Below are 26387 nucleotides of genomic sequence, written 5' to 3'. Positions count from 1 at the left end.
GCTTCAGCCGGGCCTCCGCTATTGCTCCAGACGGGGAGGGAGGCGGGCCGCCGAGGGCCCTTTAAGCGTCTCCCCTCCTACCGAGCTAAGCTCCCCCCACGGCGTCTGAGCCCGCCCCGGGGTCCCGGGCAGGGCCCGGATTGGTGGGCGGGGAGGCTCCCTTTGAAGTGCGGCTCGCCATCGGGGCTATTTGACGTCTGGAGCGGCGAAGGGGAAGGCTTTTTTTTTTTGTCTCGCCGGGGCCGGTGCTGCCGCCACCGCCGCCCTGCTCCTGCTCCGGCTCCGCTCGGCCCGCCGCCCTCGGAGCTCGCCTCCCTCCCTCTCCCCTGGCCCTACCCTACCCCACCCCACCCGGCTCGGCTCGGCACGGCTCGGCTCTCTTCCCCTCCCCGGCCGCCGCCTGCTCCAAATGAGCGGTTCGCCCGCTGGATCTAACCCAAGGACATCGCCGAGCAGCGGAGGGAAGCGCGCCCCGTCCCCAGCGGCCGCGGCCGCCCTCGCCTGCCTGCCCCCGGCCGACCCCCTGCGCCAGGCGAACCGGCTGCCCATCAGGGTGCTGAAGATGCTCAGCGCCCACACCGGCCACCTCCTGCACCCGGAGTACCTGCAGCCGCTCTCCTCCGCGCCCGTCAGCCCCATCGAGGTCAGTGCCGCTGCCGGCTCCCCGGCTCCCCGCCCCGGGTCCCCTTCTCCCGCTCCTGGCGCCGGGCGGAGCCCAGGCGGTCCGGCCGCGGCGAGGTTCCCCCGGGGGCGGCGGGGCGCAGAGCCCCGGGGAGGGGCCGCCGAGGGTCCAAGGGCGAGAAGCCCCGGGAGGGAGGCGGCGAAGGGCGCGGTTAGCCCCGCATCCCCGGCCCAGGGGGGCTCGGGCGTGGTGGGGGCGGCGGGTCCCCGGGCTGGGGCTGGAGAGGGGGGCGGCCGGCTCTGCGCGGGGCTGGGCTGACCCGGGCTGGGCTCGGCGGGGCTGACCCGGGCTGGCTGCGCCCCGGCTGACCCGCGCTCTGCCCCCCGCTCTCCCCTTCCCTGCTTCCCCCGCAGCTGGACGCCAAGAAGAGCCCGCTGGCGCTGCTGGCGCAGACCTGCTCGCAGATCGGCAAGCCGGACCCGCCGCCGGCCGCCAAGCTGAACGCCGGCCCGGCCAGCGGGCTGCCGCCGGGCGCGGACGCCAAGGAGCCCGGCGCCCGGCCCGCCCTCAAGCCGCTGGGCGGCGGCGGCGGCGACTCCCCGGCCGAGGACAAGTCCAGCTTCAAGCCCTACTCCAAGGGCGGCGGCGGGGACCCGCGCAAGGAAGGCGGCGGCGGTGGCGGCGGCGGCTCCGGGCCGGGCGGCGGCGCGGACAAGGCCGGGTTCCGCCTGCCCCCCAGCGCCCCCTTCCCGCCGCACGCCGCCTCGCCCGCCGCCTCGCCGCCCCACGCCGACGGCAAGCTGGGCCCGGAGGACAAGAAGGAGCCCGAGGGGGCGGCGGCGGCCAAGGCCAGCCCCGAAGTGGCGGCGCCGCCGGGGGCCGGGGGCAGCGGCTTGGGCCGGGCCGAGGCCGGGGCGCACGGCGAGGCGGTCTCCGGGCGCAAATCGGAGCCGCCGGCCCTGGCGCCCGCCGGCCACGTGGCCCCGGTGTCGCCCTACAAGCCGGGCCACTCCGTCTTCCCCTTGCCGCCCTCCGGCATCGGCTACCACGGCTCCATCGTCGGGGCCTACGCCGGCTACCCGTCCCAGTTCGTGCCCGGCCTGGATCCTACCAAGCCCGGCCTGGTCAGCAGCCAGCTGCCGGGGACCTTGGGCTTGCCCGGCAAGCCGCCCAGCTCCAGCCCGCTGACGGGAGCCTCCCCGCCCTCCTTCATGCAGGGATTATGCCGGGACCCTTACTGCCTGAGTTACCACAGCGCCTCGCACCTGGGCACCGGCAACTGCTCCAGCTGCGTGCACGACCCGGGCAGCCTGAAAAGCGGATACCCGCTGGTGTACCCCAGCCACCCCCTGCACTCCGTGCACACCACGCTGTCCTCCGGCGCCACCCCCAGCCTGCCCAGCCACCCGCTCTACACCTACGGCTTCATGCTCCAGAACGACCCCCTGCCTCACATATGCAACTGGGTGTCTGCCAGCGGACCCTGCGACAAGAGGTTTGCCACCTCGGAGGAACTGCTCACCCACCTACGGACCCACACGGCTCTGCCCGGGGCGGAGAAACTCTTGGCTGGCTACCCTACCTCTGGTCTTGGCTCTGCGGCATCCTGCCACCTCCACCTCCCGCCCACCGCCCCAGGGAGCCCCAACACTTTACCCGGATCCCTGTCTTTGAGGAGTCCACACACTTTGGGACTAAACAGGTACCACCCTTATGGCAAGAGCCACTTGCCCACAGCCGGTGCCCTGCCAGTGCCCTCCTTGCCGGCAGCTGGACCCTACTACTCTCCATATGCGCTGTATGGCCAAAGACTAACTTCAGCTTCCGCGCTTGGATATCAGTAACTAAAGCACCCCCAATCTCTCTCTCCCTCCTTCTCTTCCTTGGACTGTGTATTTATTTACTGTATGTTAGCTTAAAGCTGGGAATATTAAGTGCATTAATACACCAATGAATCAATGGTATGCAAAAAGTGTGTGTCTAAAAACAAAAACAAAAAAAAGAAACAAAAAAACATTTTCCTTCGCAGGTGTGGGGCTTTTAATTTTCCTTTATTTTCCCTTTTATTTCTTCTTTGGACGTTTTATTTTCTTTTGTCCCCCCTCAACCCCTCCCCAGGAAGTTCTTGCATGACTCTTAACCAATACATTTTCCCCTTCCCTCGTTTTATCATTTTGAAATTCCCTTTCTCTTTGTTTGTACAGTTAACAGAGATGTAATTTTTTTTTTTAATTTTTTTTTTGTAATGTATTTTGGGGAAGGGGCAACAGCGGCGGGGAGGGAGGAAGGGCAGCTGGGAGAATGTCTATGGCAGTGCTACCCCGGAGCTCTGTTCATCCCAAAGTGTGGCACTGCCTGCAGAAGCCAGGGAGACGTCTGGTGGAGGCTCCATGCTGCTTTCTATAGTCTGGAAGAGGACCTAGGAAGTGCCATACAGATTCAGACCAGTGGGTTCTCCATCTGGTCCGTATTCTGTCTCCTGAATCAAGTCCCGCTCTCTCCCATGCTTGGAAAATCTGCCTTGTCTTCCAGGGCCAGTGGGCTCCCGTACAGACATAGCGCTAGTGCAGCAGGCAGCCTGGTCTCTGGACTCTCCTGATAACTGAAGGAGGCCGCTGACATCCTGGGATGCGGGGTGTCGTGGCTGTGCTGCTGATCCACCACAGGGCACGTGATCAAAATGACAAGACCTGGATGAAGAATTTTGGTGTCCGTGCCTGGCTGATGTGGGTGGGGCAGGAAGGCGGGTAGAGACCCTTCTGAACAGCAGAAACAGCTAGGAGAGCGCCGCCCAACCTGGTACAAACTGGGTCATTTAATCCAGCGCCCAGGGCCAAATCCATCTCAATCTGATTTCCGCAGGCCCGATCTACATACCAAAAACCCCCATCCCCAAACCCCAGCTTTTCTTGACCTGCAGGAATGAACCATGAATGGGGTGCAGAGCCCGCCCCCAGTCTAAGTCTAATGCGGATCATTTTGGGTGAATAGAGCTCCATCTTGGTAAGTCTTATTTTGTTAATAAATGAATACTTGGTTATATTCACCCTGTGGTGTGTTCTCTCTTGCATTCTCTCGCCCATTTCCCACCCTCTTGTCTTTATACAAACCGCCTCCATTAGCGAGGCAGTTGCTTTGCAACACCAGAACATCTCCCATGAAAAGGGAGCCGCTTAACTGTTGCGACTAGTAATTCGGGGAGGAAGGAAAAACCCCGTCATTTTATTGTAAATGTCACGCCTTGAGTGCTGCTGCTTTTGTTCCCTGTAACAGATGGAATGGTGTTTGGGGGCCGTTTTTATATAGGCAGTACAAAAAAAGGGCAAGAGATTGTAACTGAAGAGTGTAAGAGAGCTGCAGAAGCAGAGGGTGGAGGGTTTTTAGGGGGCTATTGGGGGGCGGAGGGGGAAGTTGGTGGAGGTTGAGGATTGAAGTGTTACAGCACCACCTAGTGACAGAGAGAAGCCCTGTAGCGAGTTCATTTCTCTACCTCTTGTCCCACTTAGACCTATTCTACCTGCACAGCCGTTATGCACCTGGAAAACAGCAAGTGCAGCAGATGGATCCGTGCTGGCACTGCCTGTTTGCTCATCTGAGTAATGCCAGGCATTGGTATGATGGTTCCTAGTAGCTACTGAGTACAATGGATGTGGTCCCTAGGCTGCACTTTGCCAATGTTTTTGATCATCTCAGCATCCCTCCGTGTTGGAAAATTATCCCCACTTTGCCGATGTCATGCTGGAGGACAGGGGAGAGTGCCCAGTCTTACATTGACTAGACCTGTACCTCTTTCCTAGGACTAGATAACTGAATATAACTCGAATCCTAGAGTCCAAGGCCAGAAGGGATCATTGTGATTTAACTCAGGCCATTGAACTTTCCCAAAATAATTCCTAGAGCGTTAGGGTTTTAAGGATACTGTTACCACTATTCCTAGCCAAATTAGAAGTGTAATCCTAGAACAATATGGAGCTAACATTGCAAAAAGGGATGTCTGGTAGCTTGGTTCCTTGTTAATATATTTGCCTGTATGGAGGTTTTGCTCATGTTGTACCAAGCATGGTGACAGAGGGAAGGGGTGGGAATACTTTTGAGAACCAGGTGCTGTACCAAGATTCAAGGCCCCTGCTGGTTTCTCTAGCTAATCAATTCCAGATAATCTGTGTAACGGGAGCCACTAGACAGAATGGTTATATTGCTGGAACAGCAACATAAATGGGATCCACTATCTGTTCGTGCTTCTCTAGGGCAGTGTCTCCCTGAAGGGAAATGTGAGCGCCGCAGAGAGTGATTTTTCTCCTCCGGTTGCCTTTTCACCATCTATGCAGAGCGAATGGGAATCGGTTGATAAATGAGTCTGAAATCGGTATCCTTCGCATCGTCCTCCCGCTTGGCAGGAAAAGATTACAAGCCACCCACCGGTGTCTGTCTCCACCAGGCACTGAGCTTGCCGCAGCCAGCAAAGCGGGGAGCAGTTTGCAAAATTGCAACCTGGATTGTTTGGGAATGAAAGAGCAAGATGAATGAAGCGCCTCGTCCTTGCTGGTCATCTGGGAAGAGAAGGGGAGGCTGTCACCTCTTCCTGGGTGGGTGGATGTTCTGTCCTTCCGGGGTCAGAGGCCTGTTTCTTAGCTGATCTCGTAGGGATTTTTAGCAGTCGTGTAATCCTCAGAAAAATCTCTCTCTTGCTGCAGCTACAGTCTCTCTAACCTGGTGGAATGCAATGCACTCCCTCTGAGTGCTTTAATCCTGTTGCATAGGGGTGAATCATGGAATTAATTTTAGTTAATTACTCGCTATAATATATGTGTCTTGTGCCCTGTATTTAAATTTGAGTGTTGCTGCAGCTGAATATAACATGCTTCAACAGGGGCTGCTATCCAACTGCAGTCTTTTTTGTCTTCCCCTCCGCCCCCCCCCCCAGTTCATCCAAATTGTGCTGCAGGCAGGCACCACGTGAGTGAGAGCACACAGAAGTGCACTTCTTGAGAGATGCTGGGGTGTGGCCAAGATGCCAGCCCTCCTCTTCCACCCCCAATCCCTGGCCACAAGAGTTTCAAGGCAGTTTCCCCTCTCCTCACTCGAGGGAACACCCACATACCCAGGCTATTCAGGGACAGCATGCTGCCTTCGGGGCTCGGAGGGCCCCAGACCCACCCTGCCCTTCCCTACTGCAGGAGTGCTTACAGAATTCAGGGGCAGGAGATAGTTGAATAACCACACTCCCAGGGGTTCCCATCTGCAAAACTGGCCCTGTCCCTGCCCCCTTTGGAGCATATTGTCTTTCTGAGGCTTTGCCGACGGAGCTGGGGAGCTGCCTGGGTGAGTGGAAGCTGTAACTTGCCAAGTCCTAGAACTGCAGGTCCAAGCGGTCAGGGGACACGGACCCGAAGTTGGGACCAGGTCCTACAGGCTTGTGCATGCTGTTAATGTCACTGGGGGCTAGGCAAATACACACCGGCTGCAGGAATGGGCCTTTCCAGCCTGCCCCGTTCATCACAGCCCTCCTCCCAAAGGGTTTCCAGCTGCAGCTGCATTTCACAGGGCCAGGCTGGTGTCAGTTTAAAGGGAGGGGCGGCTTCTCTTCCCTTTCCTTCTGCTCTCACCTTTTCCTTGCCCCCCACCACCCTGCAACTTGAGCCCTGACTACAGGTGACTAAATTGCCTGCGGGTTGAGCTGGGTTCTGCATCCTTGCCTTCCCCGCCCTGGTGTCACAGAGGAGGCCATGAGTCACTGGAGATGAAGGAGACCCTTACAGAGGAGAGGGCAAAGGGCCAGGGCGGCTGGGCAGAGAGAAGGTGCCTCCAGCCCGCATCAGTTTTCAGTGGTGGCCCATGGAGGCTGAGCTCAGCACTGCCACTTTTCCTGGTGATTGTATTTTATCGTCTCTTACTGCAGTCAGAGCAGCAGATGCGACGGGGAAGGGCGGAGGAGGGCGAATGGTGTAGCTGAGTTTTTTATCTCCAATGAATGCGGTGTCCCTCTTAAGTGCCGGGTCAAGGCCTCCGTTTGCTGACCACAGGGAAGGGCTCATCTTTTCAGCAGGGCGGTTGCCTGAGCTTGGTCTGACTGAGGAGGTTTTCCTGGTCTCCGGTGGGGGCTGGGTGTAGCTGCTCTGGCCACGTCGCTAATGATTTGTTCATGCCAGCTAACCATCATGCTCTGAGACCCCGCCAATGGACAGGTGATAAATGGTTAAGTAATGACGAAGGTGTGAATATCTGCAAGAGATGGTGGAGGGGCTCTCCCGGTGAGCCAAGGGTCCCTGAACGGGAAAGGGCATGAAGGAGGAACAAACTGCTTTGTGTGAGCATTTGGTGGTGGTGTCTGAGCATGTGCCTTCTCCATCCTGCCCCAGATTCTCCTCTTCCTGGAGCCAGCAAGAGCTGAAGAGCCCATGATCTTGCTATTCCCCTTCTGTGGCGAGTCTCATGGGTACCCCAGGGATGGGTGCTTTCACAAAGCCCCAGAGAGAGGAGGTTCCTAATGCAATGCTGGTACAGGTGGTTACAATGGGCGATTTATTCAAGTAACTCTCCGCGGTAACTGGCACTTTAATGATAGCAAGAGCCTGCACATGGAGGCAACATCCCATTTGTGGCCACAGATCACCACAGCAGGAGGGAGTGAGGCAATGAGAGAACCCAACAGGAGTAAAGCCCAAATGATCTCAATGACTAGTACCACTGGCAAGAGAGTTCACAGCAGGACAAGGGAGAGGCTGACCTGCCTGGGGCCCTGATTCAGCAAGGGACGTAAGCAAGCGCCTAACTCTAAGCTGGTGAGTAGTCTTACTGAACTCGGGGGGGGGCGTGAGTCAAAGCCAACATCTGGAAAGTTGATCCGTCCTGTAGAAAGTCCCTGCCTTGAAGTGCCCTTGCTCTTCAGCTCCCCGCTGGCGCAGGACATTCCTTTAGGAATATTTTCCCAGGCTCATGAGATGCTGGGGAGAGCGGTCAGATGGATTAGTCCTCTGCAATGAAGTTGCCGTTCTTCCTGACTCCCTTGGAGATCTGCTGTTTTAGGGACATTAAGCTCCCATTTGAAAATGTAGCTGACTTACAGAGAGCCACCTGAGTATGGGCTTCCTCTGCAATTAAACCTTTGGGGCACAGTTCAGATACATCCATGGCGGGGTCACCATCCTCTAAGTCCTTGGTCTTCATGCAGGAAAATTCCCCGGGGCAGTTGTTTCCTAAAGACTGCAGTACCCACCCAGAATGTGTAAACACTGCAAAATATCCTCTGATGCCAGGCAACATGCTGCCGCTATAGCTGCTAAGAAATGGTTGTGTTGCCAACTCCCCATCTAATGTTCGCCCCGGTTACTGCAGAATTCATCTTCTAATAAGAGCCGTGGGATGCACTTTATTAATTATTCTGTCTAACAATCTGCACTCCACAGTTCCAGTTTGATTTGATTTCATCCTGTCTTTCTGCAAAATACATGGCTGAGTGCATTGGATAATGTATGGCTTAATTTAGAGTTGTACGGGTTTGAATTACCATTCTCATAATGTGCTGTGCACTAATGTGTTACATCATTTACACAGAAAAATGTGCGGGGTTTCAAACTTGTTCTGAAAGCAAAAAAATCACCTAATAGCAACACCGTGAACCAAAAATGAGCCTTTCAAACCCAGCTGGCAGTGGGTTGTGTTGGGGGGGGAGAGGGGAGAATGTTGCTCAGATAACCCAGGTGGGTGTAAGGACACTGGTAAATGTAAGTTTGAATCTGTAGTGGCAGCAAGCAGCTCTTCTCATTACTGCATAACAACAACTTTTCCAGCTCGCCCTGAATTGCAGGAGACCTCCAGTGGTTGACTCTCAGTTGACCCTGCTCCCAGCGCTCTCCTATGAATGGCTATAATAACACCAGCTGTCCGTTACTCAAACTCCGACTGAGGAGGAAAAAGCACTGATTATCCAAATACAGTCATTAAAGGGGAAATGTGTTTTTAGGACTGTCAGAGTGATTAATGAGGGTTAGCAATCCTTGCAAATGCACTTGTTTAGTCTAACTGGCAGCCTCTATTTTCCTATTGATTTATTGCAGCAGTTGCTGAGGCCACAGTGTGTGTGTGGAAAAAGCCAGGACACTTCACAACTGTGTGCTATTTAAACAGAAAACATGCAAGGTTGTGTTGGGGGGTGGGGGGGGATCAAATGAAAGGCACGGCGGTGCACTTTTGCTTTGACTCTGCCTCTGACCCAAAGCGAACAAAGGCAACATTATACCTTGTGCTGGAAAAGGAGCAACTTGGACACACACACAAACTAGTTCCTGCACGGTGCGCTCCTTATAAATATCCCCATTTGTAAAGGGGGAAGTCAAGCTGACCGCAAAATGATCTGTCCACCTAATAAATATGTGAATGAAAGCATAAGGCTTGGTTTTTTCTCTCTTCTGCACATGGGTCCCTGGCGTTTTTCTTGTGATGCAGTGGTGTCTGCCCACAAACACGCAAAGCATTTCAAAGAACAGAGCGGGGCACAAAGTTATGTGCCCCTCAAGGGCGTTCTATGCATACTTGCCAAGGGAAGGTCACATGGGCATGCTGGGACAGAAGCAAATGGGGGTAGACCGGGGAGTTTTCTTATCCATAGCAAGGAGCTTTTTTTTTTTTTTTTTTTTTTCCCCATATTAGCTCTGGTGGAAGCAATAACATCCCGCATTGATCCACAGACAGGGGATAGGGTGGACAGTGGCAGCCCCATGCCAGTGTGCCCCCAGGGCTGACCTAGAAGAGGCAGTTCTAGAGGACAAAGGGGAGATCAGTCTCCATGGCCCATTCAGGTCTCCTCTGATGCTGCCAGAAGAGAGAGCATTCGTGCCAGGCATCATGGTACCCTTATAGACTAGTTGACTTTTGGGCTCTAGACACCCGGGCCCAGAGTCCAGCTGGTGGCTGAGAGCTGATGCAAAGAAACATCACATGTAACAAAATGAGACGCCCTGGAGATAGCACAGACAGGGTGGACATATTGCGGGTGGCTCAAGAGGACATTCGATCCCTTGGAGGCCGTGGGGCAGAGTGGCTGTGTTCCTGGGGAGTACCCGGCATGGTTGCAGGCACAGCGGCATAGCTGCTACCGTGAGTGTGTGGCCTTTGCCAAACTGCACTGGAGCAGCTGATAAAGAGCCGTGAGGCACCAGAAGGAGCTGGCGCCCAGGCCCCCTGGGTACAGGGAGCAAAGCTGGTAAAGTGGCAACAACCCCAGGGAGCCCAGGCCGGGGCAAACAGATAGAAGGTGGGGAGGTTGTAAGTGCCACCATGGAAATTAGGGCTTACTTAAAGGGCAGTAATAAATCAGGCACAAAGAATTCTGTTCCTCCAGCCAGGGGGGGTGTAACTCTCGTTAGCCTTACCGGGAGCTGTGCATGCCATAGCGAGAGGGGATAGACCCTGGGCTTTGCTGCGGCACAGGCGCATGTTCCTGACAGTGCCACAGCCACGGCAGATGTTATAAAGGTGGATGTTAGATAATTTTATGGCCCATCAGATTGTAATTATACATGAGCTAAGATCAGGGCAATCGCTGCTCATGCTTCAGGGCGTGAGCTGGTCAAGGGCAGGAGACTAGAGGAAAGCCCCACGCGAGCCCACAGCTATGCTCATCTTCCATCAGAGCACCAACCACTGTGGGAGGATTCTGGACTAAATGGACCATTCCTCTGAGCTGGTAAAGGATTTGCTATGTTCCTAGGTGCTTAGGTATTCAGGGGAGGGGAGATACGTACCTGTGTTCTAGATGAGTTTGGAGTAAAACGGGATTCAGACATGCACAACCCCCTGAAGGACTGAATCTGTGCAGAGAACGTAGGGAAAGCCTGGGTGAAGCGGCATCTGATAAGCGCTGGGGGAGGGCATGCAGGAGAACTGGAAAGAGTTCAGAGTGAATTACTCAATGCCCAAGGGTTCGGGCGCAGCCCATTCCAGCCTCAACCACAGCAAGCAAAAGAAGGCGGACGGAGAAGGAACTGCAAAAAGTAAGCCAGGGAAGAGCAACAAAGTTGTGAGGCCCACAGGATCACGAGGGACGGAAGAGGCAGGGGCAGAGTCCCGAAGGAGGTGAAGGAGCCATGAGGACAAGGATAGCGTGCAGCAGGTAAGAAAGATTTTACAAAAGTGACTCTTGGGGAACAGCTACTGTTGTTTCTTTGATTACCATAGATCGAATGGACCAGATTCTTGGCAAGAGTCAATCAGCACAGCTGCCCTGAAGTCCATTGAGCCGTGCCCCTTTACACCAGCTGGGAATCTAACCCAGTGACACGATGATGGTAATAGCGTTTATCATCAGTAGATCTCACTGTGCTTTGCAAAAGAAGGCAGTATCATTATCCCCATTGCACAGGAAGGTAAACTGAGGCCATAAAGTGATTTGGTCAATGTCACCCACTGGGCCAGTAGGAGAGAAGAGAACATAACCCAATCCAGCGCTGTTCCACGATGCAACACAGCCTTGTTGATTTAGTGGGGATCTAACCCCTTGGTTTCAATGCAGCGATGCTGATTTACACCAGGGAGTGTGGTCCACTGTTCCTTTAGAGGTTGCAGACACAGTCACATTACATGCGGAAAAAACAGAATGGTTCTAAGCATGCTTTTGTTAGGATATCAATCACTCTCTAACCAAGGAGGGCTACTGTGGAACATGGTCCACTCGGGGGTTTCTTGCCCCTTTCTGGGAAACATCAGGGACTGGTGGTAGGAGATGGCACTGGGCAAGCCACTGGTCTGATCGGGTATAACAGTGCTGCCAACAGATATCTGTCCTTTGATGCAGTCATTCAACGGGCAGTCCGGAAAATGTCGTTGTCCAAAAGGGTTCAGCTAAAAGGACCCTGCGAGAGCATTACGGGCATGGCTTCTCTGCAGGATGCAGCCGTGTTAGCGTCCATTCAGCTTTGCACAACATGTTTGTACACGATGCTGTTCACTATTTGATGCATGATTAATAGTTACCCCTCCGTTTGCTATCATGATAAATAACTGAAGAGGCATCATTCCACATATACAAATGTCTCAGCTAAATGCTCACTGGAGAGCTCTGGGGGAGACACTCCGTTGGCGGCTTGGTTTGCAAAGCACAGTATCTTTCTTTAGCTTGATTCACAATCACAGATTTCCACAGACCAGAATACTTTCCAACGTGGCAGTTACGAAAACTACCCCAAGAAGTTTCGCCAGGACTTCATACCACCGTAGAGCCTGGGATCTAAGCCAGGGCTTGCACGCTACATAAACTCTGCAAAGATGTATTGACGTCAGAGACCCCATTGTATCACAGGCAGGTGGAGGCTATGGTGGCGGGGCCATAGACAGAACTCTACCGGAGCTGCACCTGCTGACACCAAGACTGATGGTTTATCAGCCAAGCAAATCAAGGGCCTACCCTCGATTGGACGGCATTTCCCTGTTTAGATATTTGGATGTAATGCTATAACTTTGGACGGCCGCATCCGCCCAAGCCCAGAATTCCAGAGCATGTGCTAGTCACCAATGGATAGACCCTGGCTGGTTTTTGTGAAAATCAGAGAAGTGGCAGGAGGAAATGGAGGACAGACAGAGCCCCCGGCATCTGGTTGGCAGAGTCAGCAGCTTCAGCCAGGTCCGTAACTGTCTATAGGTCAAAGGCCCAGCTGATGGTGCCATTAACACCATCCAGCGCAAACAACCCCCCCATCTCAGTAACGCCCAGCCTCCCAACAGAGTTGAACATGCTGACACCCTGAATGACTTATTTCCCAGACAGAAAGAAAAGAAATTATAAGGGAAGTGGAGGAGGTACACAGAGCCCTTGGCATGGGGGAGGAGAATGGGGGACCCCAGAAGAGGGAGGAATTGGGGCACATAGAGCCCTTGGTGGGGGTGCAGAGAATGAAGGACCCTGGTATGGAGGGAAAGGGGACGCATGGGGGACACAGAGCCCCTGGCATAGGGTGGAGGAGCAGAGGGGGGTCGCAGAGCCCCTGCCATGTGGCAGAGCTGGAAATGCGGAGCACAGAGCGCCCTGCTTGGGGAATGACGTGCATGTTTTGGGCAGGGAGAGCCCCTGGCAGGAGGGACGGGTGGTAGGGAGGGTGGTACACAGGCTGCCTGCAGCCTGGAGGGATGCCAGGAGCCTCCCAGTGGGCGCAAAGAGCCTGGCCAACACAAGCGATGAAGTATGTGCCCCCTAAATCGTTCTTCTTCATCTTACCACAGCACCAGGCGGCCCCAGCGGAGACTGGAGCCACAGCACATCCGGCTGGAGTGGACTTTCCCAAGGTCACACAGCAGGGCAGCAGCAGAGCTGGGGATGGAACCCAGGTGTCCTGATTCCTTGGCCAGCAGCCCACCTGCGGGACACGCTGTCTCCAGCGGTCATAATGACGGCATTAGCATCTCTGATTCGCTCCCGCAGGAGATTTCACACCTGGGTGTGCAGGAGCCAGGGACGCTCCGTGAGAATGCAACGCTGTTGCTTTAAAGAAGCAAAGGCTGGTGGGACCCCTGCGCAGATATAAGGCCTGCTTTCTGCCAGTTGCTCAGTCCTGCTGCTGGGGGAGGAAGCCCAGGGGTGTAGTGCTGACGGGGAGAAACGTAAGGACTGGAGTTTTCACAGCTTTTATTTGCTTTCTTCCCCTCTCTCTTTTTGTGTTTGCAAGAGCAAAATGCTTGGCTTTTTTTGTGTGCTGCCACCGCTGAGTCCACTCTTCCTCCTTGCTTCATCTCTTCTCTTAACGCACCGCACAGCCCACAGTTTTAATCTGGGGGGGAGGGAACAAACTTCCTTAGTGAAAGTTTAGTGACTGGTAGTTGGTTGAGGGAGAGTGGGAGAATCCTGCTATTTATTTACAGCCAGGGGCTTCCTGCTCTCTGACCGCCCCTGTGGTCTGAGGGACTCGAATGCATGCAATGGAAGGGCCAGGATAGGTAATAATTAATGGGTCGGTGGTAGGCAGAGGACTAATGGACTGCCACCATGTGTACAAATATCAGATTATTGGCTGCAGAGCCAGCCCTGCTGCTGGGAGCCATGTGTTTACTAGCGCTCATAAAAGTGACTAATTGTTTCTGCTGAAGCGATTGTTACCTTTTTAGCTTCTCAGTCCAATTATCTGCACAGTTTCAGTGATGTCTGGAAAAGTTATGAGTCCAAGCTCTTTCCCCCCCCCCCCCCCTCCAGGATGGAAAGAGTCATGAGTAAACCGCTGATTTGTCACAGACACAAGCTGATCTAATGTTTTAAGAGTGTTGTTTGCCCACCAAAAAGAGTGGAAACCCTTCCCTTGTGGGGGTGGGAATGAGAAGTTTTTATCACTGCAGTCCTTTGGGAAAGCGAGTTGAAAAGAACCTCCACCCCCTCTGGGTTTTAGATCCTTTTTTTAGGTGATGACTGACTTGCACATTGGAAATGGTTTCTTGGTGTCTGTCTCACTAATGCTTCCAGCTGTACAAATGTATTGTGTGTTCACGCCATAGCGTCAAAATGCTACTAGTCTTCATCTGCTTTGATAATTCCTGAATGTTGATGGCTTAAATAAACACACCCATTAATGGCACAGAAAGAGAAAAGGATCCTGCAGCCCTTTAGGTTTCATTCTGGGGGCAATCAGTTGTGACTCTAATTCAGGCAGCATCCACATTTCTGTTATAAGACTTATTTTCATCTCCCTCTCTAACCTTTTATTAGAGTAATATGAAAGAGAGAAGAGTGTGAGGGAATATCTTTTACTGGATAAACTTCTCTTGGTAGAAGGGACAAGCAATAACAGCTATTTCATTTTTGCAGAAGGAAATACTTAAAACAGGAGACGCACACTGTTGTCAACTCTTGTGATCTTTAATGTTTTATTTTTCTCTTAAAGTCCTAGCTCCAGGAATCATGTTATTTCCCTAGCACCTCAGCTCTTTTTTATTTTTATTTTTTAAAGTAAAGGACCTCTCTAGCCCTTGTGGTTGCAGCGACAAGCTTGAAAACGTTTAATTCTTTAAAATCTCTTGGGGTTTTTTAGGCCAGACTCGTGACTTTTGAATACTTGGGGTGGGCAATACTGCGACAAGAAGAATTTTTTTTCAGGGGATTTGACAAGTGCTGGGTTTCTGTAGCTCATTCACTCCTTCTCCAAGCAGCTCATCCTTCATGTTGTATCCCCTTCCATAGCTCTCCCAGACCTGCTCAGACCTGCATTGTCCACATTTGATTTTCTATTATACACCTAAGAAAATGAATGGAGCGCGGAACTGGGTGAAGAGGTGAATGGCGGGAGCAGGGAGGGGCGGGGATAAACTAATGAAACACGGCAGGATTGTGGGAGGGACACGTTGTAACCAGCCAATGGAAACACTCTGTGGTGTGGGTAGGGGCTGGCAATGGAGAAGTACCACAAAGAGAGCCAGGAAATCTGGACAGCAGGGGAGGAAACTCCTGGTCTCCCACGAATGCTGTTTACTTGCAAGTCACTTTATTATTGAAGGCTTTCACCCGGTGACAAAGCACAGGTCGGGGCAATGAATTGGAGCCGTGAGTTGCACTCTCTGCTCACACCAGTTTAAGTCAGAAGCATGCACATTGATGTCAGTGGAGCGAGGCTGTAAGCTGTTTGGGACAGAGCCATCTCTTTGTTACACACGTGTACAGCCCCTAGCACTGGGGGGCTTGGGCCTATAGGTGCTACCCCAACATGAACAAGAGACTTATAACTGGTGCAAAACCAGCGTGAGCCAGAGGAGAATCAGGCCCCACATCAGGGGTGAGTTGTCCCACGACCAAGCTTCCTGGATTTGCTAGCCCGGCCGTGTTGTGATGGTGACACAGGCACAGCCCGTGTGCGCACATCCGTGCAGGGTGACGTGTCAGCCGCCATCTCCCTGGCCCCTCGACTTTTGTCATTCCTATTTAAAATGGGAGCTGCTGCTGCTGGAGAGAACGGGGGTGGAAACCATCTCGCTCCATTATCCCTTTAAGAGGATGATTCCTCATGTCCCGCACTGATCAGCTCAGCCTGGACTCCCCGGCTGATCGGTCTCTGCGCTGCCCCTCAGCCTGAAAGGTGGGATCCTGTTCCCCCACCTTCCCCGACCCTCCATTTGTTTCCACGAACAGCCCTTTTATCTGTTCTGTAGGTACAAATGAAGCTGTCAAATTTGATCAGGCCCTTGATATGACAGGTTGTGGGAGTCAGGGCCCCTCGAACAGAGCAGGCTTGTCTGTCAGAGCCGCCTGACACGCCGCATAATGGCCAGATTGATGAGACTCTGAAAGCAAGGCCCGGCGCGTTTTCAACTCTATTTTGGGTGAAAACACTTCTTGAAAGATCTTGAAAGGAGCTGGCAGTTTAGTAGTTCGAATGATTAATGAGCACGGGCTGTGCCGGGTGGATTTCTTGCCCGGTGCCAGCAGCAGGCCCTCTTCCAGCAGGCCAAACCATGCTGCAGTCCCGTCCCTGCAGTCTCCCCCGCCCCCACGCGCACACAACGCCCCCCTTGTTTTCCCGGAAATGACACTAAAGCGACAGGCCCCGCATATGGAAAAAGTTAAATATAAATTACTGCTGAAAGAGGCCTTGCTGAGCCGCCTTAGTCAAAGATGTTTATGGATTCAGAAACACGGGCCTGCATATGTATTTAGAGATGATAAATGTGATTCAATAAGTAAAGAATTTCTCTGTGGGTTACGGCAGAACCCAAGGCGGCTCAGGCGCTGGTTGGGTCTTTCTGACTGACTCTGCCACGGCAGCTCCATAAATCTGGGAGACAGGCTGGGTTGTTGGGTTGGTTTGGTTTTTTTCCTTCCCCTTTTAGGTAGGTCTGGGTTTGTTTATTTATTTATTTGCTTCAGAGCCAAGCAAAATAACTTCATCCAGAAAACGGTTCCGGCTCCCCGTTCTCAGCCTGCCTGAGTGCAGCTTCGCTCTGCGCCTGTCTCTTTCTCCCCTTGTGCGCCTGCGTTCCCATCCATCGGACTTTCTGGCTGCCTCTCTCCCTCCCTGCTTCTGTTTCTGAGGGGCTTTCTCTCTTTCCATGAGGGTGCGTCTCTGTGCACGTCCAAATCTTTATTTCTGTCTGTTTCCTAACTCAGACTCATTTCATTGTACTTCGCTTTTAAATGTTCAAGGAGCAAGGCCAGATCCTGGCTGGGGGCTGAGTTCCCTCGATTCCCAGCAACTTGGGTGGGGATCGAGGATGCTCAGCACCTTGCAGGATCATGCCCAAGTGCTAGTCCTGGTGGCAAACCTGCTGCATGCACCACGATCAGGACATTAGCAGAGCACATGGCATGGACTAGACTCGGTGTTGCCGGCTCTTGCAGTTGCACCCTGAGCCTCACAATACGTGGTATTTTTCTTAGCATCCCAGCTCCGGTGGCATGAGATTACCTGGGATCTCAGCTTTCCTTACCAAAAAAAAAAAAGTTTCTAGCCCCTGTAGTTGCCGAGTGAAGCTTGAAAATGCGAGTCGAGAGCAATCTTAAAGCTCAAAATCCAGACGGCAAATAGGAAGAGCCCAGCACATATTTGTTTGGCTTAAAACTGATGAGGTTTTGGGGGTTTTTTTAATCTCATGACTGTTCTTTGGCTGCGCATGGCTTGGAATGTCCAGGGTCAGCAATGCTGCAGTGCCCGAGGCTCCACGCATATGACACCGCCGAGGAAAGCCAAAGGGGGCTTGCTTCTGCCATCTCCATCCCAGTGCTGGGGCTGGGGAGTGGTTCCCGGCTTTCCTTAAGGGGCTTGGCTGATCTCTGGCCTAGGCTGGTGCCTGCATCACCCACCAAGCTGGCTCTGGAGCAGCCTGGGCTCTCAGATCTGCTGTGCATGCTGGAGAGGCTTTCCACTGCCCCTTCAAAGCCGGAAACAGCCCCAGAAATGTCTCCTCTGTTCGGCTACATGCATAGATGCAGAATGCTGATCCTTTGCCTCTGATCTGAGTCCAGGACCTATTCGTCATCCTCAGGACGTCTTCAGCCCAGAGCTTCAAAGCTGCAAGGAGGGGGCAAGCCTCTGTCCGTCCTCCCTTCGCCTCCGCTGCAGGTCCCCGTGGAGCACTGCTCACGCATCTGCGTCTGTTTCTCCCTGAGCCTTCCCGGCCACCTCCCGGCTTGACTCATATCCCCTGGGAAGGACCGTAGCAGCTTGCTGTGGGATGGGAAGGAACATCAAAAATTGGGGCGGGAGGGGTTGAAACCATTTTTAAATTGGCTTGGTGCCAGCGAGCGGTGCAAGTTCAACCACTCTGCAGAGCGAAGGCCTTGTCTACCCACAGGCCGAAGACAGCACGGGCATCGGCAGGGAGAAGACGGGGCTGAGGGCACCACTGGGGGAGCGGGGCCACGCCCCGGTGAGCACTGGATCCACGAGGCTTCCTGTCACCTGAGTTTCCAGAGTGGACCTTTCTGACAGCAGCCCTGGAGTGGAAGTGAGAGCGGGGCCAGACCCACCCTCAGCGCAAGACGGTCCCCTGGTGCTTCACCGCTGGTGACTGTTACGACGGGGGCGTCTCAAGGCACTCACAGAAGTCAGAGCGGCTGCAGGCGTGCTGCCGGCGGAGCAGAAACTTCCGTGCCCAGGTCCCTGGCAGAGTGAGGGTAAGGAGTGAGACGAGCCCAAGTTGCAATGTGGCTCCTGACCAGTTGGATCCAGGCTGGTGGTTTGGCCCTTTGCCGATGACGATTTGGATCTGGCTCTAAACTCCGCCAGGGCGAAAACCCCTCATCCCTGCCACCTCCCACTTTGCCTACCCTCTCCCACGCTCTCAGGTGGCCTCGCTCCCCTCCAACCATTGCAGCAGGGACTGGCCGGCGCGCATGTGCTGCCGTGCGCGTTCTGCACCGCTGCCACGTTCTCAAAGGCCACTTGAATGATGCGAGTCTCCTTCCCTGGCCTCACCAGTTACTTTTCCCAGACAGCTGAGGTCTTTGGACCCTTCAGGATTGTCCCAGCCTGATTAATGACCAACAACCCTGAAATCGCCCCGCCTGCCAGTTGCGGTATCGTCGGCCTGACGCTTAACGCGTTCCGACGGACTTTTGCAGACCACTTTACTCGGGCAGCTATTTAGTCCCACGGCTGCAGATGCTGCTGGTGCGAGGTGGGAAAGGAGGAGGACTGCCCCAGGAAGGGCTGGGCTTGGCTTTGATGCTGACCAAGCGTCTGGTTGAAAGGTTGGGCCACGCACAGGCTCTGGAGTGCGGGCGCCAAGTCGTGCTAAGCCATGGTCCAGCTGCAGCGTAAACTCCAGTCCCTGGGACTACCTGCAGGGGAGTGAGGATGAGAGAATCTTCTCCTCAGTGTATGTGTATGTGCTGAAACAGAGCTGATGAAACCCTATGCTTCAGGCACAAGTAAAGCGATGATTGCAGGGACAGGAAGGCATCCCCACATCTCCCCCACCCCGTAAAGCATTGCATAGCCAGCCAGCTGCATGGTAAGGGCGGTTTTGCCTTCCACTGAGGGCTGCTGCTGGAGGCAGGACACCAGACTCAGTGGTACAAGGATGTGTCCTGGCGCATCCGTCCCTGTGTTCCTCAGTGCTGTGGTGCAGCAGGATTTCACTGAGCGGCTTGAAACTTCCACTCCTCTTGCTGCAGCTGCGTGCTTGTAGCTGGGCACGACCGCGCCGCTCTCCCGGCAGCAGCAAGGGAGACGAAAGAGGGTCACTCTGAATTCCTTAGGCCCAGTTCTCAGTTAGGCGACAGCCTCTCTGCCCAGGGAAGGTCCTGGGACGCAGGGTGTAAGTGAGAGCTGCCCTGATGCTGCTCTAACTTGCACAAAGTGGCAGGCCGGCCCTGAAAGTCCATGGAATACACGGAGTGCGAAGTTGGTTCAAAGACCCAACCCTTAGTCCCAAGTGCAGGAACAGAGGAACTGCGAATCAGGCCCCTTGCCTTGTCAGCCACGCTTCCCAGCGCAGAGCTCAAAGGGAAACAGCATTTCCACTGGGTCAGATGCACACTGGGCATTTTACTTACAGCAACATTCCTTTGGCCTAGTCTTCTTCATTAGCAGCATTTTGGACCAACACAGAGGCATCTAATGGGGGCCAAGTTTATGGCTGTTTGATTTTTCTGTTAAAACAATACAGTAAAATAAATGCATTTGGAAATCTGGTATGTATTTGTACATGGTGGATTTATGGCTCTGGAGGCTTCCAGAGAGACATAGCCTTTCATGCCCTTCCTTATGGAACAGATCAGATTGCAGAATTTAAAGGCCTCTGGAGCTATGATTTATTTGAAGGGAAAAACAAGGGAAATCCAACTATCTGCTCCCTGGGTCGAATCATCCAGTAATCATCATTCCCAGCCAAGGGAATGAAGCTGTGCATCCTTCATGGATTTCCTTCTGTAGCTTGCATGATCATATTCTAAATATAGTGCACAGATGCGGCTGACCTCTGCTCTCAGCTTCAGCACCTCCACGAGGCTTCCCCAGCCCTTCTCGGCATGCCACAAATAAATCAGCACCCTGGAATCTTTTCTTAGCGTCTTAAAAGCAACTTGCCGTGACTGGAGAACTGCATGGACACTTGGCTGTGGTCTCAATCTGCACAACATTTCCTAACGTTACCTCCCTTCTCAACCTTGCTGCTAGGGGTCGGGGGGCAATAGGCATCTATTTAAGATGAAGCCCCAAGTATCGGGAGTGTCCCTATAAAATGGGTGGTCCCACCCCTGCATTTACACAGCCGCAAAAGTGTGGCTGCTTGGATTAAAGTCAGGATTCGTGCTCAACACCTTTTTCTCATGCATTTCCAAAATAACCCGTCCTGCACTCACTCTGGTTCCCCAGCCTAACCCTCTGACAAGAGAGGATTATAGGATTGAACTCTGAAGTCGGAATGACTGCAGCACCCATGCAAGCATCGTGTAACAAAGTACTGACCCCGTGAAGGGGCTGTTATCACTGCTGGCCCTGAATCAATCCTTTATTCACATGTGATCATAAGTGAAATTCATTTTTGTCACTGGTATGGCCAGCTTCTATAATCCTCCAAGCTCTGCTGGGCTGAATTTACAGGAACAGGGCAGCCTTTGATAGGAAAGGCCGTTTTCCCTGGTAAAGCCATGGCCAACACACATTAAACTGAGATAGCAGCAGGATGAGAGCTCATAAATGACAGTGCTGTTGCAGCACGGCCAGTGTTTCCTGTGCAAGAGGAACCAGGAATTCTTCCTTCAGTTCCAGTTGAGTGGCATGCAAGATAGTGTCACAAATCCAAAGCCCTCCCAGCAACTTCACAATTGTCACAATGCTGCATGCCATGGACATCTGGAATGTCACAGCAACATTGGGGCTAGAACTCGTATCTGCCAGCTCCAAAAGCCACCCGAGCTACAGAAAAATCTCCATGAGTTGATAGCACTATTGGGCAAATGATATGCAGTCGAGCAGTTCTGATTCTATCCAGTAGTGGGCAGTGGTATGCTGAAACCATAGGCTGTTCTTTAACTAACAGGGGCAGAAGCAAACAACTTTAAACTAGCGTAAACGGTGAATTCTCTGAAACTTGAAATCTTTAAACTATGATTTGAGGACTTCAGTAACTCAGCCAGAGGTTATGGGTCTGTTTCAGAAGTGGCCGGGTGAGGCTCTGTGACCAGCAACGTGCAAGAGGCCAGACTAGATGATCACGATGGTATCTTCTGACCTTAAGGTCCATGAGTCTAAGCTGGAGTTGACCGATGTTATCCAAACCATGGTAAAGCATTCACAGATTGGATAAAGGAACTATCTTGGAACCTCTCCAGGTGGCAAATCTCTCAAGAAAAAGCTTTTGTGTGGGAGCCCTCGGATTTTTTTGTTCCCAGCCCAGATGGACATCCCATGGCATTATGAAGATTCTCCTTTGTAGTCCTAGCCAGAACCCAGAAATGCAGAGGCAGCAGCAAAAATGAAAAATAATTTTGCACCACGCACTACGAACTTTCTCCAAAAAAGGTTTGATTCAAGTTTCTGGCGCAGGTTCGGGCCAGTTCTTACTATGTCCAAATTACATTGCCCCATCACTCACCATACCATGCCTTGCCTCAGAGCTTGTTAAAACCCTTTCCACATATTAATTTTCCATACACTGCATCAAAATGAAGAGGCTTCAAACATGCTGACAGCTGCACTTTGTAGACAGCTGAGGCTGTGAGGTTTGCCTGAGCAGAGCAATGCTTTGAAGGAAGGCGAGCAGATTAAGTGGTAGTTTTTCATCCTGCCATTATGGTGGGAAGGTGAGATACTTTCACATCTTTAAATACATCATAGGCCACTGAGCCTTTTACCTCTAGGGCACTTTGACTCCATCTCCCTGCTTGGTAGGGACTAAAAATTGTTACCACCTGATCACTGATCATTGGCTTACATGAAATGAACATGGGCAGAGGAGTCTCAGTGCACTTCTTAGCGGGCACCCATGCCAGCGTCACAAAACCCAGCACCAACAAAGCTACCAATCATTATCCTTATTTATTTGTTATATTATAACTGAGATCAGGGCCCCGTTGTGTCAGGCACTGTTCAGACGCAGAGTGAGACGTTCCCTGCTACAGAGAGCTCACAGCCTACATAGACAAGACAAACAAAGGGAGGATTCATATCCCCATTTTACAGATGGGGAACTGAGGCCCAGAGAGATGAAGGGCATTGCCAAAGATGACACATGGAGTCTGTGGCAACGCTGGGAACTAAACATAGAGTTCCTGAATCCTGAACTAGTGCCTTAAACTATCCGTCTTGTCTCATGACAGACATCTTAACAGTCAGAGAGCTAGATAGATAGATAGAATGATTGATGACTGGAATCTCACAAGGTAGCCTATTGCCAGGAGACTTCCTGCCCAAAGGGGCTCCAGATTTTTGGAAGTTTTCCCCATGCCTGTTTTATCTGAACTTTCTAGCAAGTATTTTTAGCAAGGGTATTTTTTTTTCTCTCTCTTTCTCTCTCTTTGCACAGATGGGTTCTGTTTGCCATTAACTTCCCCTCGCCTGCCCCTAGGAGCTGATCTGAGCACTAATTCGCATGAATGTTCTGGGTAAATCTACTTTCTTCCCCTGGATGAATTGTGGTTTCTAAGTGCCATTAATCATTTTCTCTTAAAAACTGGAGCGGGGGCTGGGAACATTGCTCCTTTATTTACTGAGAGGATGACCTGGCATCCTGGCAGCTGGCCTCTGGGTTGGCGTCTGGAAGATTAAGTGAAGGAAAAGCCTCTGGGCAAGTTCCCCTCAGTGAGTGTCGGAGCGCACTGCATTTCCCCTCTCTCTAACTGGGCTGAGCTGTGATGGCTTCCACCAGGACAGGGAGTGCTCAGCGAGCTCACCCAGTGACGGTAAAACCCGAGTAATGCTGCAATCCCAGAGCTGAGACAATCCCACCGGCATTCCCTGGTGCTTCTCAAGGTGGGAGAGGAGGGCAAACCACAGAGCTCCGGCCCTTCCCGAAGGAGCCTGTGATGTGAGCCCAGGATCTATGGCGCCCCAGCCCCAGTAGCCGACGGTGGGTCTCTCACAGCATTGAAAGTGGCTTCCCTCCCCATTCTCGCAGCCACATTCCAGCCCATCAGAGGCGAGGGGAGTGCAAATGATGCAAAAGGAGATCAAGCTGCCAGGGGGGGAAATTAAGGGCATCCAACAACGAGCAGACATCAATTAATGCTGCACTACATCCCGATTCCCCCGGGATCGCCCGCCACGTCCACGTTCCCATTCCCAGGGACCATGCTCTCCTGGCCCGTTCCCATCCCCTGTTCACAGGCTGCATGGGAGGGGCTTTGGCACATCTCTCTGGGAGGACTTCCTTCCAAGGCCTGCACTCAGCAAGATGGTCTGTAGCAAGAAGGCTGACATCAGAGTCCAGTAGCCGGGCTTGCTAGCCAGCAGTGCAGAGGACAGCTAGTCCAGGCCTCTGCACTCCAGGCAGGACTAAGTATTATCTAGACCATCCCTGACAGTGTTTGTCTAACCTGCTCTTAAAAACCTCCAGTGATGGAGATTCCACAGCCTGCCTAGGCAATTTGTTCCAGTGTTTAACCATCCTGTCAGTCAGGAAGTTTTTCCTAATGTCCAACCTAAACCACTCTTCCTGCAATTTAAACCCGTTGCTTCTTGTCCTGTCCTCAGAGGTTAAGAAGAACAATTTTTCTCCCTCCTCCTTGTAACAACCTTTTATGTGCTTGAAAATTATCACATCCCCCTTCCCCCCCCAGTCTTCTCTTCTCCCGACTAAACAAACCCAATTTTTTCGATCTTCTTTCAGTTGTTCTCTAGTAATAGGATGGATGGCCTGCGGCTTGGTTGTTAACCTAGAAGACCTGGTTTCAACTCCCTGATTTCCTGCAGATTTTCTGTTTGACCCTGTGCCTCAGTTCCTCATCTGTAAAGTGGAGCGAATCTCACTGCCCGACCTCACAGGAGTGCTGTCAGGATAAATATTCTTCAGAACAAAAAGCGTGTGAGGGCTCAGCTACCGTGGTAATGGGGGCAGAGAAAGAGATGTGGAAGGTGCTCCTGAAATGTAGAAGATTGTAACTCTTTTCTAATCCTTTTGTGTTGAAAGAATCTATCCAGATGTGATGCCCCCTTGGAAGTTTTACTGGGTTTGTTAAATTTGTTTGTGTTGTAAAATATTTTATAATGATGGATAGAAAAGCTTAAATACGATCCCTGTTCTTTATATGCCCTCAGCTCCCAATAAATACCTGTTAAATGAAATAAGGAACCCTTTCTCCTTATCACCATGACCAAGGCGCTGGTGGGCAGAAAGTCAAAGAAAACTTTTCATGCCGTGATTGCCGTGAAGGAAAATAGGTACATCTCGCACATGAGAACAGTTTCCTACTTTCCAATTCAGGAGTGTCAGAGAGTGATTAATGACTAACAGCCAGAGAACTGCCTTGATTGCCAAGTGCTGTATTGTTAATGCTGACATTTAATGAGCCCAGACATACTTTAACACAATTCTGCACCGTAATCTGCAAATAATGTTCAATAGACTCAATTTGTTCCGTATTTTTTTTCTCCCCCTTCCTCCCACCTTGTTTTTCAAAACCGTGTCACAAAATGGCCTGGGACTGAGCTAAGAAGCACTGTATTGTCATGAAGGATAATGAACCCCCAGTGGCCCTTCAACAGTCTGTTGGAGAGGACAGCAAAAGAGAGCTTGCCTCTTCCAGGGGCCGGTCGACACAATGGCCAAGCCAGTTTTGGCCGAGGTGATGGTCTAGACTAGAGGAGGTTTGTGGCACTGGCCTGCAACCCAGGAGACCAGCATTCAGTTCCTTGCTCTGCTACAGATTCCCTGTGTGGCTCTGGGCAAGTCACTTAGTCTTGCTGTACCTCGGTTCCCATCTGTACAACTGCTGCAAGGATGAATAATGACGGCAAAGGCGCTCAGATCCCACGGTGATGATGAACATGTATGTACCGAGATAGCAAAGCAGTTAACGCTGTGGCATAGAACGGATTGAAAGTGCTCTGCAGCAAGACCCATTGGCTGATGCGTTCATGCCTGTCCTGTTTTGCATGGGGCTCTGTTATCCCAGGGCTACCAGCTGCCCATACACTCCAGATCTGTGTTGCAAACCACTTGGCTGCTGCCTTCTCCTTGGCTTCTGCTGAGGAAGCTGGTTGGTGCAAAACGCAGCAGCCTTAGCCTGCTTTCAAGCATGTAGCAGAGGACTCTGCACATACTGCTCCCGCTGGCTTCAATGGGCATTTTGGCTGTGCTGGGAATACAAAGTCAAGCTCAGAAGCTATCATATAATCTGGGAAATGAACGTATTTTACCTTCTCTACCACGGGACAGGTTTACTTTGTAGAGCGCTGGTTGCAAGCCACACCTGTATGCAATTCTTAGCTACAAAGCTTTGCTTTTTAAACCAGGTGGTTTTTATCTGTGCCAGCTCCTGGAGCTACAGGCAGGCTGTAAAAACATGCAAGCCTCCTGGACCCAGTTTATGAAACAAGCCCTTCAGTGCAGGGGGCCTGCCGTTGTTGTGGTTACTTGCTTTAAATAGCAGCAGACCTACACAGATGTATAAGCTAAGTGTGGTGAGATGGTCTTACACAGATATACAGGATCTAAGAACATCTGGTGGGAACTGCCATGCCAAATCAGAAGCTACAGAATGACAACCTGTGAGTGTTGGTGCATGTTTATGGTCAGAGTTAAGGGTGCTCGTGATTATAGTCCGTTTAGAACCCAGCAATGAGCAGTTCAAACTGTTCCTTCCACTGTGAATGACCTGGCTCTTGTCAACTGTGAATTTCATCTGTCATCACCCTGCCCATTTGCCCCACTAAGCTTTCTTAGGTCCCTCTGGAGCTGCTCCGTCTTAGCCAGCCTCAACTCACCTAAGTGATTTCGTGACATCTGGACATTTTTCCAATTCACTTTACTCCTTCCCAAAATCATTAATAGGCACATGACTGTGACATAATGGTCATATGCAACGGGATCGGTGAGCTCCATGCAGCAGGATCACCATGGACGCATGCACGTGAGCTACATGTGACGGAAACATCACACACACACAAATACACTCTAGACACGATGAGATGGCCATGCGGACATCCATCTGCCCCGCGCACTATGGGATAGTCAGTCTGTTTCCAGCGGCAGGCCGGATCAGCGCTCTGTGTCTCTGGGGATGTAACATGTTACAGAACCATTTTGTAATTACCTCCAAGCCCTGAAATACCAGGCTGGCCTGATTACCAAGTTCACCCTTCTGCAGCTGTGTGGGTGACAGCTCTGGGAAGGAATAATGAGGGGCTGCGTTTCCTTT

General features: G+C 52.3%; 1 protein-coding gene across 1 annotated transcript; it reads left to right on the top strand.

Moving 5' to 3' along the window:
- The first annotated feature begins 217 nt into the window (after positions 1-217).
- On the top strand, positions 218-3668 carry ZNF703 (zinc finger protein 703). The gene is made up of 2 exons (XM_067568427.1): positions 218-643; positions 1036-3668. The coding sequence occupies exons 1-2, from the start codon at positions 410-412 to the stop codon at positions 2464-2466; spliced, it is 1665 nt and encodes a 554-aa protein (XP_067424528.1). The 5' UTR covers positions 218-409; the 3' UTR covers positions 2467-3668.
- The last annotated feature ends 22719 nt before the right edge of the window (positions 3669-26387 follow it).

Source organism: Emydura macquarii, unplaced genomic scaffold (genome assembly GCF_026122565.2).
Source record: "Emydura macquarii macquarii isolate MOO-44397 ecotype Brisbane River unplaced genomic scaffold, CSIRO-AGI_Emac_v2 contig_2894, whole genome shotgun sequence".
NCBI lineage: Eukaryota > Metazoa > Chordata > Testudines > Chelidae > Emydura > Emydura macquarii.
The sequence above is the reverse complement of the archived record's forward strand: the minus strand, read 5'-3'. Positions and strand labels throughout refer to the sequence as shown.